General features: G+C 41.7%; 1 protein-coding gene and 1 long non-coding RNA gene across 2 annotated transcripts; both read left to right on the top strand.

Moving 5' to 3' along the window:
• The first annotated feature begins 2,952 nt into the window (after window positions 1-2,952).
• LOC102711005 lies at window positions 2,953-5,797 on the top strand. The gene is made up of 3 exons (XR_005812342.1): window positions 2,953-3,086; window positions 4,250-4,322; window positions 5,138-5,797. It is a non-coding gene; the product is annotated as an uncharacterized LOC102711005 (long non-coding RNA).
• Window positions 5,798-5,904: 107 nt separating this feature from the next.
• Window positions 5,905-9,262, top strand: LOC102702489 (F-box/FBD/LRR-repeat protein At1g51370-like; the record flags this gene model as incomplete). Its single annotated transcript, XM_040526747.1, is given in 5 exon segments — window positions 5,905-6,310; window positions 6,313-6,525; window positions 6,789-6,919; window positions 8,439-8,658; window positions 8,691-9,262. Coding segments are annotated over 5 exon segments (1,374 nt in total), but the record flags the coding sequence as incomplete, so codon positions are not given.
• Between the last annotated feature and the right edge of the window lie 6,015 nt (window positions 9,263-15,277).

The raw sequence follows: 15,277 nt of genomic DNA, 5'->3' as shown, positions 1-15,277 counted from the left end.
TAACTAATGCATGTGAGGGAGCTAAAAATATTTTATTCCTAATCTTTAGAGAGCAATATCTCATGTGCTTTATATTATTTTTCAAAACCGTTTTCACCACATTAGTTAAAAAAGTGATTTAAAAAACTAGATCCATCATGACCATATTTTGACGTTGTTACCATATTTTATAAGGCATGTTATTGTATTTTTGGCTTCGTGTTACTGCACTTTTCAGATAGACAGGAGTTGGCAAATGTGGGGTGTGGAGGAAGGTCAAATGACGGATTTGACCGGTAGGAGAGTGTTTTGACCAGGCTAAAAGAGAGGTTTTGGGCTTTTGGAAGGGGTGGGAGATGGTTTGGGCCTTATGAGGGAGGGGGCATAGAATAGCTTATTCAACGGAGGGTGCACATATTAGTTTTCCTATATATATATATATATATATAGCAGGACTAATACACACGCTCCCTTAGTATAAGCTATTCTACACCCCCTCACTTCCAAGGCCTCTCAAGGCTCATCCCGCCTCCGACCCTCCTCTCCAGACCCAAAAACCACCCCCACCTCATTTAAAGGTTGGTTAAAGTATTAACCCCGTGGGTCAACCCCTTTATGGGATTTCCTTCATATCTATCTAAGCACAACTCTCATCTCACAGAAATTCTGTAGTAACATGAAGACAAAAATACAGTAACATGACAACTAATTTGCAGTAACAACATCGAAACATACCCATGAGGGATCTAATTTTTTAAAGTACTTTTTTCTAACAACGTGGTACAAACGTTTTTAAAAAATAATATATGATGTGAGAGATAAAGTTGTTTAAAGTTTGAAATCTTAAGAAATATCTATAGGATTTGTATTAGTATACACTAATGTTATGGCAATAGCTACAGTAACGCTATAACGTCATGTTGCTATAAAATATGTGTATTGTTACTGCATAATTAGGATATAAGTGCAGTAACATGTGCGTTGTTACTGCACAATTGCAGTAAACTCATGATACACGTATAGTAACATTATGATTGAAGTACACTCATGATACACGTATAGTAACATTATGATTGAAGTACAGTAACACGAGATGTGACTTCATACTATTGCTATAATACAACTAATACATGTGGGAGAGCTAAAATGTTGTATTCTCAATCTTTAGAGAGTAATATCTCATGTGTCTTATATTATTTTTTAAAATCGTTTTCACTACGGTGGTTAAAAAATTGGGATTTAAAAAACTAGATCTGTCATGGTATTACTATGTATTTTATAAAGCATATTACTGTCTACGTGTTACTGTACTTTTCAAATAGATGGACTGGACAAAGATGGGATGGGGAGGAATGCCAAAGAATGGGTTTGACCGGCGGGAAAAAGGTTTGACTAGGCTAGGAGAAAGCTTTTGGGCCCTTGGAAGGTGGTGGGATATAGGTTTGGACCTTGTGAGGGGAGGGGTGCATAGAATAGCTTATTCTGAGATGCACATATTAGTTTTGCTATATATATATATTAATATAAAGAGGAGAAAAAAATCAAATGACGTGGAACAGATCTAATGGCCAAGTTCGGGCCTTGGTAGGGCTCCTAATTCTGAGATTCAATGATTCTGATTTTGATTCTCGGTGAATTAGATTTAGGACATAATCAAAATAAGTTTGATTATGTGTTTGGCTAGAAATAATAATCTTGGATATTAATTTGAGTTTTCGAGATAAATTATCAATACTACCCGGCATAGCAAGAGAGTCGATTTTTTTAATATACTAGCATTCTTAATATATTCTTCATGTGGCTTAATGTAAACTTTAATAATTACTCCCTCCGTTAAAGTCAAACTACTCCAAGTTTAATCAAGTTTATAAAAAGATTAGTAACATTTAAAAACAATACAAACATATTATGAAAATATATTTAATTATAGATTTAATGAAACTAATTTGGTGTTGTATATGTTACTATATTTGTCTACAAATTTAGTTAAACTTGAAGTTGTCTGACTTTGACCAACTTATAACTTGAAACAGAGTATTAAAAGTAGACATCTTGTGGAAAAAAAACCAAGTATTCAGGGAAGGAGTTTATGTGCACAAGAATTTAGGCCCATAATTGTATTCAGGGAAGGAGTCTACTTTTATGAAAAAAACCAAGTATTCAGGGAAGGAGTCTACTTTTATGAAAAAAACTAAGTATTCAGGCCCATAATTGTATTTAAGAAAATAATTCTAGTGGAAAAATACAATTTAGAAGTATCTAGAATTTGAATTATAAACTAAATATTATGTAGAAAAGAGTTTATGAACCAGTACAATTTAGAACATAGGTAAATGTGTTTCATATAAAAATATAACTTAGAAAATTTTAAATTCAAATTAACAATTAAAAAATAATTATTATTAAGATAAAAGATTTTATATAGCTATAATTCTACAAAACTAGTCAAAACTCAAAAGTGACACTGAATTAATAAAATATGTGATGCTAGTGGCAAATAGTTAAAGTTGACGAAGATAGTGACATTTGGGAACGCGTCTTCCGAGAGGATGGCAAATGATCCAAAGTCCCTCGGGTAGCAGAATGTTAACTGTGACATTTTATCAAAGTCGAAACCATGATTTGACAACTATAGATACGCAATTTTCTCGCTAATAATAAGATAGAAAAAAAACGGCCAGCTCGGGCTCCTCCCGGTCCCCGAAGCGCCGGCAGGTGGCGGAGGCGCCGCCGCCGGCGGGAGCGGACAAGCTGATGTCTCCACCGACGGAGATCCTTGACAGCATCCTCGCGCAGATCCCCTTCAGGCCTTGTTCGCTAAGGGTTGGAACGGCCTTCGTTCCGGCCGGAACGAAGTGACCCGTTTCTAAATCCGGCCTGGCCCAGAAGCATCGTTCGTTTCGGCCTGCTCGGATAGAAAACGGGCCCGTTTTGGCCTCGTTCCCCCTGTTTCTAGCCCGGATCGGATCCACACCTCCGACCTTCTGGCTCCAATCCACGCGAGGCAGCGGCGTGCGGCTGGCGACGCGAGGAGACGACGCGGCTGCTCACCGACGTCGACGGCGACGGCGACGGCGACCTCTTCCCATCCGACGTCCTTCTCGCCGGTAACTTCTTTGTCTTCCCATCCAGCGCTAGGGTTTACGTCGACGCTAGGGTTCTTGGTGGAGGATCTCCGGGAGCGGAGGGGGAGGGGGAGGGGGAGGTGGAGGAGGTGGAGGAGAAGGGCGCGAGGAGGAGCAGCTGCTCGCCCAGGAAGAGAGGGAGATGGGATCGTGGAGGGCGCCCGGTGCGGCGGTGCAGTGGTGGTGACGGAGGTGGAGAGGGCGCGACGGATGCTGTGCCTGCCGATCTGCCTCCGCAGCAAGAAGCGCTTCTCCTGCACCCGCTGCCATCGTCTTCTCCGCCTTCGCCTCCTCCCACGCATCATCACCTATTACCTTAATTACCTAGCTCTTGTGTGTGATTCATGGTTGAGCTTATTAGTTAACTGATTAATTAGTTTGAGTATGAGCCTGCATCTGATTGCTTCTTGTGATTTTTCCTCCTGCATCTGATTGCTTCTTGTGATTTTTCTTCGTGTCTACGAAAAAGAATTCTTGTATTCCATGATGAAAACTTAACGTCTATCAGGGTTAAGTTTTCCTGATCGACCACTTTTTTGGTAACCAGACAGCTAGCTACAAATCAAATGGCTATGTTTTTTTTTCTTTTAGCGAGCAAGAGATTGGAAGACTGTGACATGCATTATTAAATTGAAGTGCTCGGTTTTATACAGAGTAATGCTGTGTTCTGTAGATGCATGGAAGTGCTTGGTTTTATACAGGACGAGCTGGGGTGTTACAGCGCAAGGGAGTAATTAGGTCAATTCAATTGAATGGGTTTAGCAAAGATGAATTGAATGAGTTTAACTGAGATGAATTCTTTCTGTAGTTTAGTGAGGCATGACATTTTTGCACTCCTTTTGGTTTATATAACACTTCATGTCTCCTATATACAATACAACTAAAATATATACTAGCTACTCCATCTCAAAAATTTTTGTTGTGCCTTACAAAACTATAGAATCCAGTAAGAGAAGTAATACTACTAATTCAGATTAATTGATGGATTCCTATTACTGATTCTACGATATCATACTGTATATATCGCTGCTTCTATTAAATATACATTAGTCCAGTATATAAAAAATATCCATCCATTGATCTGCTAACAATTCATAAATATTATTGTGCATTTCCTAATTTCTTGTTACTTTGTGCTTTTTCAGATTGTACCAGCAGTTCCTAGGATTGGTGAAGACGAGCCGCCTCCTTCCTAGGACTTTGTTTTGACTCCGAAAGGTACTCTAGTAGTTTGTTGCTCTCTCCCCCTATCTCTCTCTTAATTATGAATGTTGATTATTGTGGATATATTTTGGTTCCTGTGAATGACTGATTAGATAATGGTAGTATTGGTTATCAATTTTGTTAAGCTGAATTCATTGTCAACTACTGTTCTATATGGCTACCATGTTCTTCAATAAATATATAACTGCCATGTTCTTTTGGTATATAGTAATCCAATGAATATTACTTTGAGAGACCGTGTTAGAAAGAGAAGGGAGGAAGAGGAAGAGTTTTTTTTATTTATAAGTTTGTTCATAAGTTTGTTGCAAACAACACATTAGAGTTCCACTTGCACGGTATATACTCTCTTCTTGTATTTTCGTTCTCATTGCTTCTTGGTTTATTTCGAAATGTTCTACATAGTTTGTATGTAAAAAGAGAATTAGAATAAACAGATACTAAAATGATTCAAACAAATTTAGGACATCTCTCTTGCTAGAGTACAACAGACAAATGAACCTATTGTATTATTAAGAGAATTAAATTAAATCCCATGACTTATCACACTGCAGTGAAATCCCTCTGCCTTAACAGTTGAGGAATTCCATCAATGCTCAATTAGGCAATTACACAATCCTGCAAGATATCATCTTTCCTGTTACTTTCTTCAGTTAAAGTTATTTGTCTTCTACGTTTTGTCAGAATGATAAGTAAACAATAGATAGTATTTTGATGCCAAATAGAACAAGGAGAAAATGCTCTTATTGAGAAGTTTCAGAAAGCTTGATGTTTCAGAAAGCTTGATGCATACCTCTGTTAAAATCTTACAGGTCCTACATTGGGTACAAGGGGCAGTTCATCAATCACATTTTGGCTGTGTTCTACTCTTCAAAAGAAGTTGGCTGTTTAGTTGGAAATTTAGCAGGTTTCTAGTGTTGTTCTGCACTGCTGCTTGCACTTGATTTCTTTGTGTACATGTTGTTGGGAGGAATCAGTGGTGGACTAGAGTGATACATTCTCATGTGGAATTTTAGGAAGAGAATTTTCTTTTACACTATCAATGTGGTGCATTGGCATGTGCACTGTCAGTGGATTATTCTAGTATTGGCTTTGTTCTCTAGTCATATGTGATTGGGGAATTTGGCTTATAAGCCATGCATGCATACACCTTGTTTCTGTTCTGTAGTCATATGTTTTCTGCTGCATATCCCTACTGCACATTTGAGTAATCATGCTGAATCATTGTTGCCATTGAAGATGATATTGGACCAACGTTACTAGTCCTGAGGCAGAATGTTCAGCTTGTGATCAGCAGAACGTTACTAATCACTCTGTCTATCAACTTGTAATCAGCAGAATATTCAGGCAAGATATCGTGGTGTCCTTGCTTTCTTTTTCAGTCTCAAGTGACAAGAGAATTCAATTTTGTAATCAGCTTGTGTTATGTTGAATGGCTTCATTCCAGCTCAAACCGAATGCACTTTTTTGAGAGATGGATTAACAAAAGTAGTGGATTCAATCCAAGAGGTGGTTTTAGATTTCCAGTGAATCCACCTGGATACATTTTAAACCTAGAACGGTTCCTGACTTGGTTTGAAATGTTCCTGCCGAACAAGGCCTCAACCAGCTGGTCCGCACCTGCTGTCTCTCCCGCGCGTGGCGCCGCCGGTGGGAGTCTGTGCCCTTCCTCCACGTCGAGCTGCCCCCGGGATCCTCCTCACGCGTCCTCTGGCAGTGCGCGGCGCCCGTCCAAGGCTTCCGCGCCGACGCCTACGTCCGCATCCGCAGGCGCGATATCTACCGCGCCGCCCGCTGGCTCCGCGCCTTGGCGCGGAGGCGCGTCCGGGAGCTCATCCTGCACTTCGAGCCCTCCTCCTTGTTCAGCAGACCGCGCTGCTTCCTCGGCCCCGCCATCTTCTCCTGCGCCGCGCTCGTCCGCCTCCACCTCGAGGACTGCCACATGCCGCCCGCGCCACGGGGCTTCTCGGGCTCCCCGAACTCATCTGGCTCACACTCGACAACGTCATCCTCCCGTTCGACGGTGGCGGCGCGCAGCTGGAACGCCTCATCGCCGCGGCGACGCGCCTCGCCGTGCTCGAGTTGCCCGCCGTGTTTACCACTGGCATCCACGACCACGGCGACGTGGACACGTGGGCCATCCGGGCGCCCAACCTCCGGGAACTACTGATCATCGTGCCAAGCGCTTATGAGGGCATTCCTAACCCATAACACTGATATAGTTTTCATAAACTCCACATCATCAAAAAACTAGTATTAGACACTACTCTTTTAATGCAAACATCACTATTCCATACTCAATTTAATGCTACTTGTCTTACATGATATCTCATGCGATACATGGTTTCATTCTCTTTCCTCATTTATTCACTTGCCACATCATCTTTTATCCTAGATGACAACTTATTTAATGTTATGGACACCATCTAGTCATTGGGTTGGAAATGCCGTTCCCAGTCATTGGGTTGGAAATGCCGTTCCCGCTGCTGGAGAAGGCGTACATCACAATCGATTGCCTATTCGGGACCCAAGATTTCCTCGACGCTTTCCGACGGATTGCTACTGTCGATGAGCTTTGTTTCGTCAGTGATCTGGTATGAAACCAAATCATTTGAACAGTTTGTTGAATTCGAATCACCCTTACACGCCTATCTTACTTTCCTGCATTTTTAGTTATCTCTTTTTTTAATCACATTTACATGTTCATCCACCCTTGTGAATTTTAGTTACCTCATTTCCACTGAGTTTCAATCACGGACACAGTAACACTGCAACTGCTGTGGTAACTCTGAGTCACGAGTCATCCTGAATTGATTATATTCAGAACTTGTCTAAACTGTAAACTATTTGTTATGCCTGATCTGGTTTTATTACCACTTAGGAGATGTTTGCATTAAACATTGATACTACTGCTGTTTAGATATCCAAAAACACCCAAAGTTTGTTCTCAGGAAAAATCCTTCTGGAGGATGGTCATCACATCCAAAGATTGTGATTATGATACTTTAAGTTTTGTGGTTATGGCCAAGCCATCAGTTTGAATTGGCGTGCTGACTTTAGGTCTTTTATGGTAGAGTAATCTATGCTTGCTTGAGTAGCTCTCCACTGTGTGTACCATTAATGTTTTACTGTATATCTGTTTGGGACACTTTTTAGTTCTTGACAATATATTCTCGTAGATGTGAAAATAATTTATATCAAAATGATATGATAAAAATATATTTGAGGAATATGCACTATATTTAATAAAAAGTACAAAATTAGCCTGGCAGAATTGTATTCTTTTTTACTTTTGGCTAGTTCTGATCGAAATGGATTATTTTCTTTTTGGTGTCGCCTAACAAAAGTCCCTGGTTTGTAAACAGTATTGAGAGAGAGGTATTTGCTTCAAAGTGCTTGTGAATCACCTGCATAAGGTCATCCTTGATTATTAGGATATCAGTATCTCCCAATATTCTGTACAAGCAATCCATATTGGTTACATTCTCTTTCAGCATGTTCTGAGAAAGAATGCGATCTCTCCTAAAATTTGGTTGTGATGGTTGTTAGGAGGCAATTATTTATTGCTTCTAGTTTGCCTTAATTGGAAGAGCAATTGGTGTTTGTGAGCTCAGATAAAGACCGTTGGAATGGTCTAACTTGTGTTTCAATTGAAAGTGTTTTTTTACTGCCGTCACAAGCATCAGACAACATAAAGTAACACATATAAGAGGTTGACTCCACTTTATTAGCAAACTAACAGATTGGTCCCAGGCCCTTAAAAGGGTCAGGTATGTTTTTATACCATGCTGTCTTACCAGCTTGGTCTGCTTATATTAGTTTTGCAACAAACAGTTAGGTTTTGTTTTATGGAATTGGACTAGGGCATTATCCTTTCCCTCTTGTTCCAAAAAACAGCAGGAGATTGTGAAGATGACATGTCGTGCTTTTTCAAAGTTATAAATATTATTAGCAGCCTAACAAGACAGTCATTAGCTTCTCAAAAGGAAGCTACAAGAACCTTTGTAAGTTCAAAGATTATGGTGTCCAGATATATGAATAATTTCTTATGTTATTATTTCGATGCAAAGTTGCATCATCGACATATTGTAACTATGTTCTTGTGATTTTCAGTCAAACAATAATCTGCTTGAGGGGATTACCTGGAAGTTTGAGAATCTGACGGAAACCCACCTGAACATAAATTTTGGCAACCACTCAAGTGTTCTATCATTAGTTTCTTTGCTAGAGTTTGCTCCGCACATCGAACACCTTCACATTATGGTAACATTAGATTCGCACCTTGATATGCTGCAATATAAAGACGATTCTTGGTCAATTGATTTAATTAACTGGCACTGGAAAATTTTGGCTTTGTTTTGCAGGCTGATACAGAATGGCCAGAGGAAGATAAGATTGATGAGGGCTATCTAAATTCAGAGATAAGGGGTGACTTGTTTGCAAGCCTGAAATATGTGACCCTGAGTGGTGTCAAGTACTTCTCAAATCAAATGAGTTTTATGAAGTTCGTACTGTCGAAAGCAGGATCCCTTCAAACATTTGCTGTCACTTTTGTCTATGATGACGAAAGGAGCGAATGGTACAAAAAGGCATGCAGGGAGTTAAGACAATGCAAAAAGGCATCAAGGCAAGTCATGTTTCTTCCAAAGCTTAAGAGACAAAGCCACGACACCGACAACAAACGGCTTGTAAGTATTTTCAGACGTCCTGTCCTTTCGATACTGCCTTCGTATTACGGAAGAATTACTTGCGAACTTGGTACTGTTTAGACTCCAGATGTTGTTCTTGTGCAAACAGCTGCTTGTTTCCTTCTGGAGGCAGAGTGTTGTACATAACCGTGTGTCAATGAATTACCAGACCTTTTTTTTTTTGGAAAAAGGAACACAATGATTTTGTGACAGGCTGACACTGATATAGCAGAGCGGTATTTCTGAATGACAAGGCTGATTTAGCATGGTGCTAGAAATGTTCCCATCTCTTTTTCCCTTGATTATGCGAGCGTTGCTGTTAGCCGCTTAATGGATACGTTGTCAATGCATTCCAGTGTGTACAAAGAATGTTGCAATACTGGATACTGCAGGAGCTCTTTTCATGTCTGGCGAGTTGGTGAGGAAAACAACATCCGAATAGGCATAACTGAATGCTGTCGACAATTAGCGTTCAAAATTTGATGAGGTTTTTGAAATCGTGTGGCGACAGGAGACGGCAGGCTGCTACATCACAGAACTCAGTTCTGCGCTAGAATAAGAGTAGCTAGAATTTAATTGGATTTATTGTATTATCTGACTTATAGAAAAATGAAAAACTTCTTGTTCTAAAATTTTAGTGTCACTGGGAATCTCTAGATCTTTGAGGGAGTGGTAGATGTTTGGAAATAATCTTATTGGATTCTTTCTGTCCCTTGACCTCCTATATCGATCAGATTTTCTTGGCCAGGCAACACTAATCAATCAACATGTCTTCTTTCACAGACAGGTGAACCTTGGGCAACATTTTACTTGGGTGTATATATTTTACTATAGTGCTACTGCTACACATGCACGTATGTTACATTTTGTCACACTGAGAAATTTACACCAATTTTCGAACAATAGTATGTATTATATCTTGGTCCAGGAATCAATCCAAGTACACACTATGACAAATCGAATACATAGTTCCACGACTTAAAAGTAAATAAAAAATAATTGTCTATCGAAATGGAGCGCAAAAGAAACAAACTCAAACTAAAACAATCTAATCCTTAGTCGGCGAAGACGGCTTCACACCACATGCATTCTCGACGGTAGGACGAACTTCACTCTTGCGAACTAGCACCTTCTGTCTCAGGCTCTGCTCTTGCTCTGGTGAGGAAAATTAAGCAGGGTTGAGTACAAACCATAATACTCAGCAAGCAGCACACAAGATAGGGAAGTAGATGAATGCAATTGGTAATAAGGAGAGACTAGGGTTAGTTTGTATAAAGTGGTGGTATTGAGCAAAACAATAAATAAAATAGACTGAATAAAATGAAATAAATCTTTAAAATAATCATCTACTGTCCAACGTTACACCACACTACAATAGGCCCAAACAAACCGCTGTCCAATGTTACACCACGTTGTAACAGGGTCAACTCTCTGCCCAACGTTAAACCGCGTTGCGACATACCTGGACCACTACCCAACGTTACACCACGTTGCGATAGGGTCAAACCAGTTCCAAATTTATTAGGATATTAAAGGTTCGACTAATCCCAGCTAATCTGGTAGTTCGCCCCATAACCGCGGACACATCTATTCAAATAGTTTTAATCTGATTAGAGGTGTACAACTTTACATATAAGACATGACTTCCAAAGCATGTTACCATGCCCCAACATATCACCATAATATCTCAGTAAGGAAACCACGATAAGACTTTCACCTAATCCTCCCTAGACAATCGCACTATACTATAGGTTTTGCCTTCTTCTTTATACATCAAGTCGAGCAGCCCCCTCTTATGCCTAGGTGAATCCGGAAGCAGCATAGACCGTCGTGGGGTCCATCCATGCTCCACCACACCCTTACATGGGTACGTCGAATAGGGACAAGCTAAGCTACAGGTCCCACCGTTGTCCACTCTGGCTCGTGGTTAGTACGTGTAAGATATCAAGAATGTCTCGAGAACAGGTCCTTAATTACCATGGGGAGAAATTAAAAGAACACCCGCTTTATGCCAAGTTCAGTAAATGTGACTTCTAGCTTCATGAAGTTTTTGAGTCATGTGATCAATGCTCAAGGAGTAGTAGTGGACCCCGGTAATGTGGAGTCTGTTACAAAGTGGACACCACCAAAGATAGTTTCTCAGATCAGGAGTTTCTTAGGACTTGCGGGATATTACCGTCGGTTCATTGAGAATATATCAAAGATTGCCAAGTCAATGACACAACTGTTGAAGAAAGAAGAAAAGTTCAAGTGGTCATCCGAGTGCACCAAAAGTTTTGAAGAACTCAAGCAGAAATTGGTGTCAGCGCCAGTCTTAATCTTGCCAGATTAGACGAAAGATTTCTAGGTGTATTGTGATGCATACAGGTCAGGTCTAGGCTGTGTGTTGATGGAAGAAGAAAGAGTGGTTGCATATGTTTCTTGTTAGTTGAGACCGCATGAAGGTAACTACTCGACTCATGATTTGGAGTTAGCAGCAGTGGTACATGCCTTGAAAATCTAGGGACATTACCTAATCGATAACAGATGTGAAGTTTATACTGATCATAAGAGTTTAAAGTATATCTTTACTCAGCCGCATTTGAATCTTCGCGAATGAAGATGGTTGGAGTTGATCAAAGATTATGATTTCAGCATACATTATCATCCGAGTAAAGAAAATGTGGTTGCAGATGCTCTTAGTCGAAAGAACTATTGCAGTGTTTCCCTAGCATCTAATGTATGTGAACAGCTACAACAGGAGTTTGAACGACTAAATTTGGATTTGGTCGAAGAAGGTTTTGTGGCAGCCCTAGAGGCACAACCTACGCTTGTGGAGCAAGTTTGCCAAGCACAAGCTAATAATCCAGAAATAGCAGAACTCAAGAAAAGCATGAGAGTTGGTAAAGCCTGAGATTTCACAGAAGATGAACATGGGACAATCTGGATGGGTGACAGATTGTGTGTGCCAGATAATAAAGAGTTGATACTGCAAGAAGCCCATCAAACTCAGTATTCTATTCATCCTAAGAGTGCCAAGATGTATCAAGACCTAAAAGAAAGATTCTGGTGGGTTAGTATGAAGAGAGAAATTACAGAATATGTCGCCTTGTGCGACGTATGTCAGCATGTAGGATTGCTATAGCCTCTCAAGATTCCAGAGTGGAAGTGGGAAGAAATCAGGATGAACTTCATCACCGGTTTGCCAAGAACCTCTACCGGCCATGATTCAATTTGGGTTATTGTGAATTGTTTAACAAAGGTTGCACACTTCATACTGGTGCATATCACCTATTCCGGGAAGAAGCTCACCGAAATTTACCTGGCAAAGATCATGTGTTTACATGGAGTGCCTAAGAAGATTGTTTCTGATCGTGGGAGTCAGTTTATCTCGAAGTTTTGGCAGAAACAACAGGAAGAATTAGAAACTCGCTTAAATTTTAGCACAACTTATCATCCGCAAACTGTTGGTCACTGAATGAGTGAATCAAATTCTAGAAGATATGCTTCGAGCATGTGCTCTTGACTTTGGCGAGCATGGGACAAAAGTTTGCCTTATGCAGAGTTCTCTTACAACAATAGTTATCAAACCAGTTTGCAGATGACATTGTTTGAAGCTTTGTATGGTCGAAAGGGCCGCACACCTTTTTTTTTGGGATCAGATAGAAGAACGTCAAGTTTTTGGGACTAAAGTTTTGAGCCAAGCTGAAGAAAAAGTGAGAATCATCCAAGAAAGACTAAAGACTGCTCAAACCAGACAGAAGAGTTATGTCGACAACCGTCTAAGAGATCTTGCCTTTGAGGTAGAAGATTATGTGTATGTTCATGTCACACCGCTACGCAAGGTTCATCGGTTTCAAACAAAAGGAAAATTGGCACCACACGTTGTGGGATCATAGGATGTGAAGGAACACAGAGGAGAAGTTGCTTACCAGTTAGAGCTCCTTGCTAACATGACAGGGATCCATGATGTGTTTCATTTGTCACATTTGAAGAAATGTTTGCGGGTACCTAAAGAGCAAGCAAATTCAGGGCACCTCGACATCCAAGAAGATTTGACTTATGTGGAGAAACCAGCTCGGATCTTGGAAACGAGTGAAAGGAAGACCAGGAACCGTGTGATCAAGTTCTAAAGAGTTCAGTGAAGCCACCATTCAAAAGAAGAAGCCACTTGGGAAAGAGAAGACGAACTCAAGATCGCCCTTCCGCAGCTCTTCGCCAACACCTCTGAATCTTGGGGTCGAGATGCCGTTTAAGGGGGTAGGTTTGTCACACCCTGAGTTTCATCCTAAACCTAAAGCATTAAATAAATCATCTAAAAATAATTTGCTTAAGTCACTAACGAGAAAATCATTAAAAAGAAATTAATTTAATTAAATTTAAGTTTGCTGAAATATTCAAAAATATCTCGGGATCAGAGAAATTATTAACAAGATTTAAATTTGAATTGTAGAGGATAAAATTTGCTCGAAAATTAAATTAAAAATTGGCAAAGGTCAACTCTTCCCTTTCTTTTTCCTTTTCCCCTGTCCTTTCTTTTTTTTAATTGGGCCGCAGCCCAATTCCCTCTCCTTTTCCTCTGCCCGGTCTGCCTCTCCCTGCCCCTCTTCTTTCTTCTCTGGGTTGGCTGCCATGCCCGTGGCCCAACTCTCTCTCCCTCCCACGTGTGCCCGTGCTCTCCTCCACTCCCCAAGTTGGGTCGAGGCCCACGCCACCCTTGTTCTCGCCGCCGAGTCCGGGCCACCTCCCGAGTGACTAACAGGTGGGGCCTACCTATCAGCCTTCCCTCCACGTGCGCCAGCCGAGTCCTATGCCATGCTGACTCCACTGCAATCACCGCCATGAGACCCGCTCACGCTCGGCACGGACTCGAACCGCCGCCCCACCTTGCCTGCGCGCGCTCGCGCTATAAATGCCGTCGCGCCGACCGCCATTGCCACCTTTTCCTCCGCCTCCCGTGCGTGCCGCTTCCTCCTCCCTCCGATCTCATCGGCCATCGTCGAACTCCGTCGCCAGGGATCGTCACCCCTGTGCCTCAACCTCGCCGATTCGATGCCGCCTTCCCCGCCGCCTTCCCCGCCGCCGGTGAGCGCCCATTTCCATTCCTCCTCCCTCCTTTTCCCCTTCGGATGCCGCCGGCCTTCGTGCATCCTCGCCGCCCAACCCAACGCCATCTCCGCAACCTCACCATCACCGACACATCGCCATCGATGCCTGCGCCTCTCCACCACCGCCACGCACCGTCGCCATCTCCCCGACGCTGTTGCTGCCACTACCGTGAATCCTCCTCGGCCGCGACATCGTTGAGCCCTCAGCCGTCATTGGTCGGCACTATCGTTCTCGCTGTCCGCCAGACGTCGTGCTACCGTCTCCACCGCTGCTTACCAGTCGTCGCCAGCTGAGCCGTGCCCAAGAGCTACCGTGGCCTCTCCTCCTCCTTTGTTCCCCATCGCCGACCAGTGGGACCCCTCGTCGATCTTACACTGCCCCTCCCCCCTCTCTCTCCCCGCAGGCCCATGGGTCAGTCTTATCCCGTCGCCCCTCTCTCTCCTGTCGGGCCCACTTGCCAGCCCCATACTCCTCTCTCCCTCTCTCTGGGCTGAGGCCCACCTGTCAGCCTCTCCCCTCGCTGACAAGTGGCCCTCACTTGTTAGTACCGGTTTCCCCCGGGCCGACGCCAACGACTTTATTAATTGCGTAATAATTGATTTATGGCTTTTCTATTTAGTTAAAAATTACAGAACACTTCTAAAATTCATAACTAATTCATCTAGTCTCCGTTTTAGTCCATTCAAATTTCATTAAATCCTGAAAAATGCTAAGAATTCATTAAAATATACTATTGTGTTGTTTTAGTATAGTTTAAGCCTGCTTTGCTTGCTTTTGTGTTTTTTCGCTTAGATTCGAAGCCCATCGACGCGCCGATTTACTTCGAGATCATCGTACAGGTACATCAGGGGTCTGAACAAGGCAAATGACATTCATCTTTGATCATATTGCTCCTATTATTATAAAATTCTCATTTTATTTATTCAAACATGCATTATTTATTCAATGTATTTATTTTCTAGGCTTTACCCATTATTATGCCGTTGTTTATCCTTTATTATCTATGTTATACTAGGGGTAATTAAAGTAGAGTTAGGCCTATGACATGCTTAGCTTTACTTAGCACAAGTAGCACATGGGATCACAATTAGTCAATGCTAGACTTGAATAGCTATTGATCATGATTTAATACCCGGTCAAGATTAATGCCAACTGAAATATTGATTAATGGTGGGT

Source organism: Oryza brachyantha, chromosome 8, assembly GCF_000231095.2.
Source record: "Oryza brachyantha chromosome 8, ObraRS2, whole genome shotgun sequence".
In the NCBI taxonomy this organism is placed as follows: Eukaryota; Viridiplantae; Streptophyta; class Magnoliopsida; order Poales; family Poaceae; genus Oryza; species Oryza brachyantha.
The sequence above is the reverse complement of the archived record's forward strand: the minus strand, read 5'-3'. Positions and strand labels throughout refer to the sequence as shown.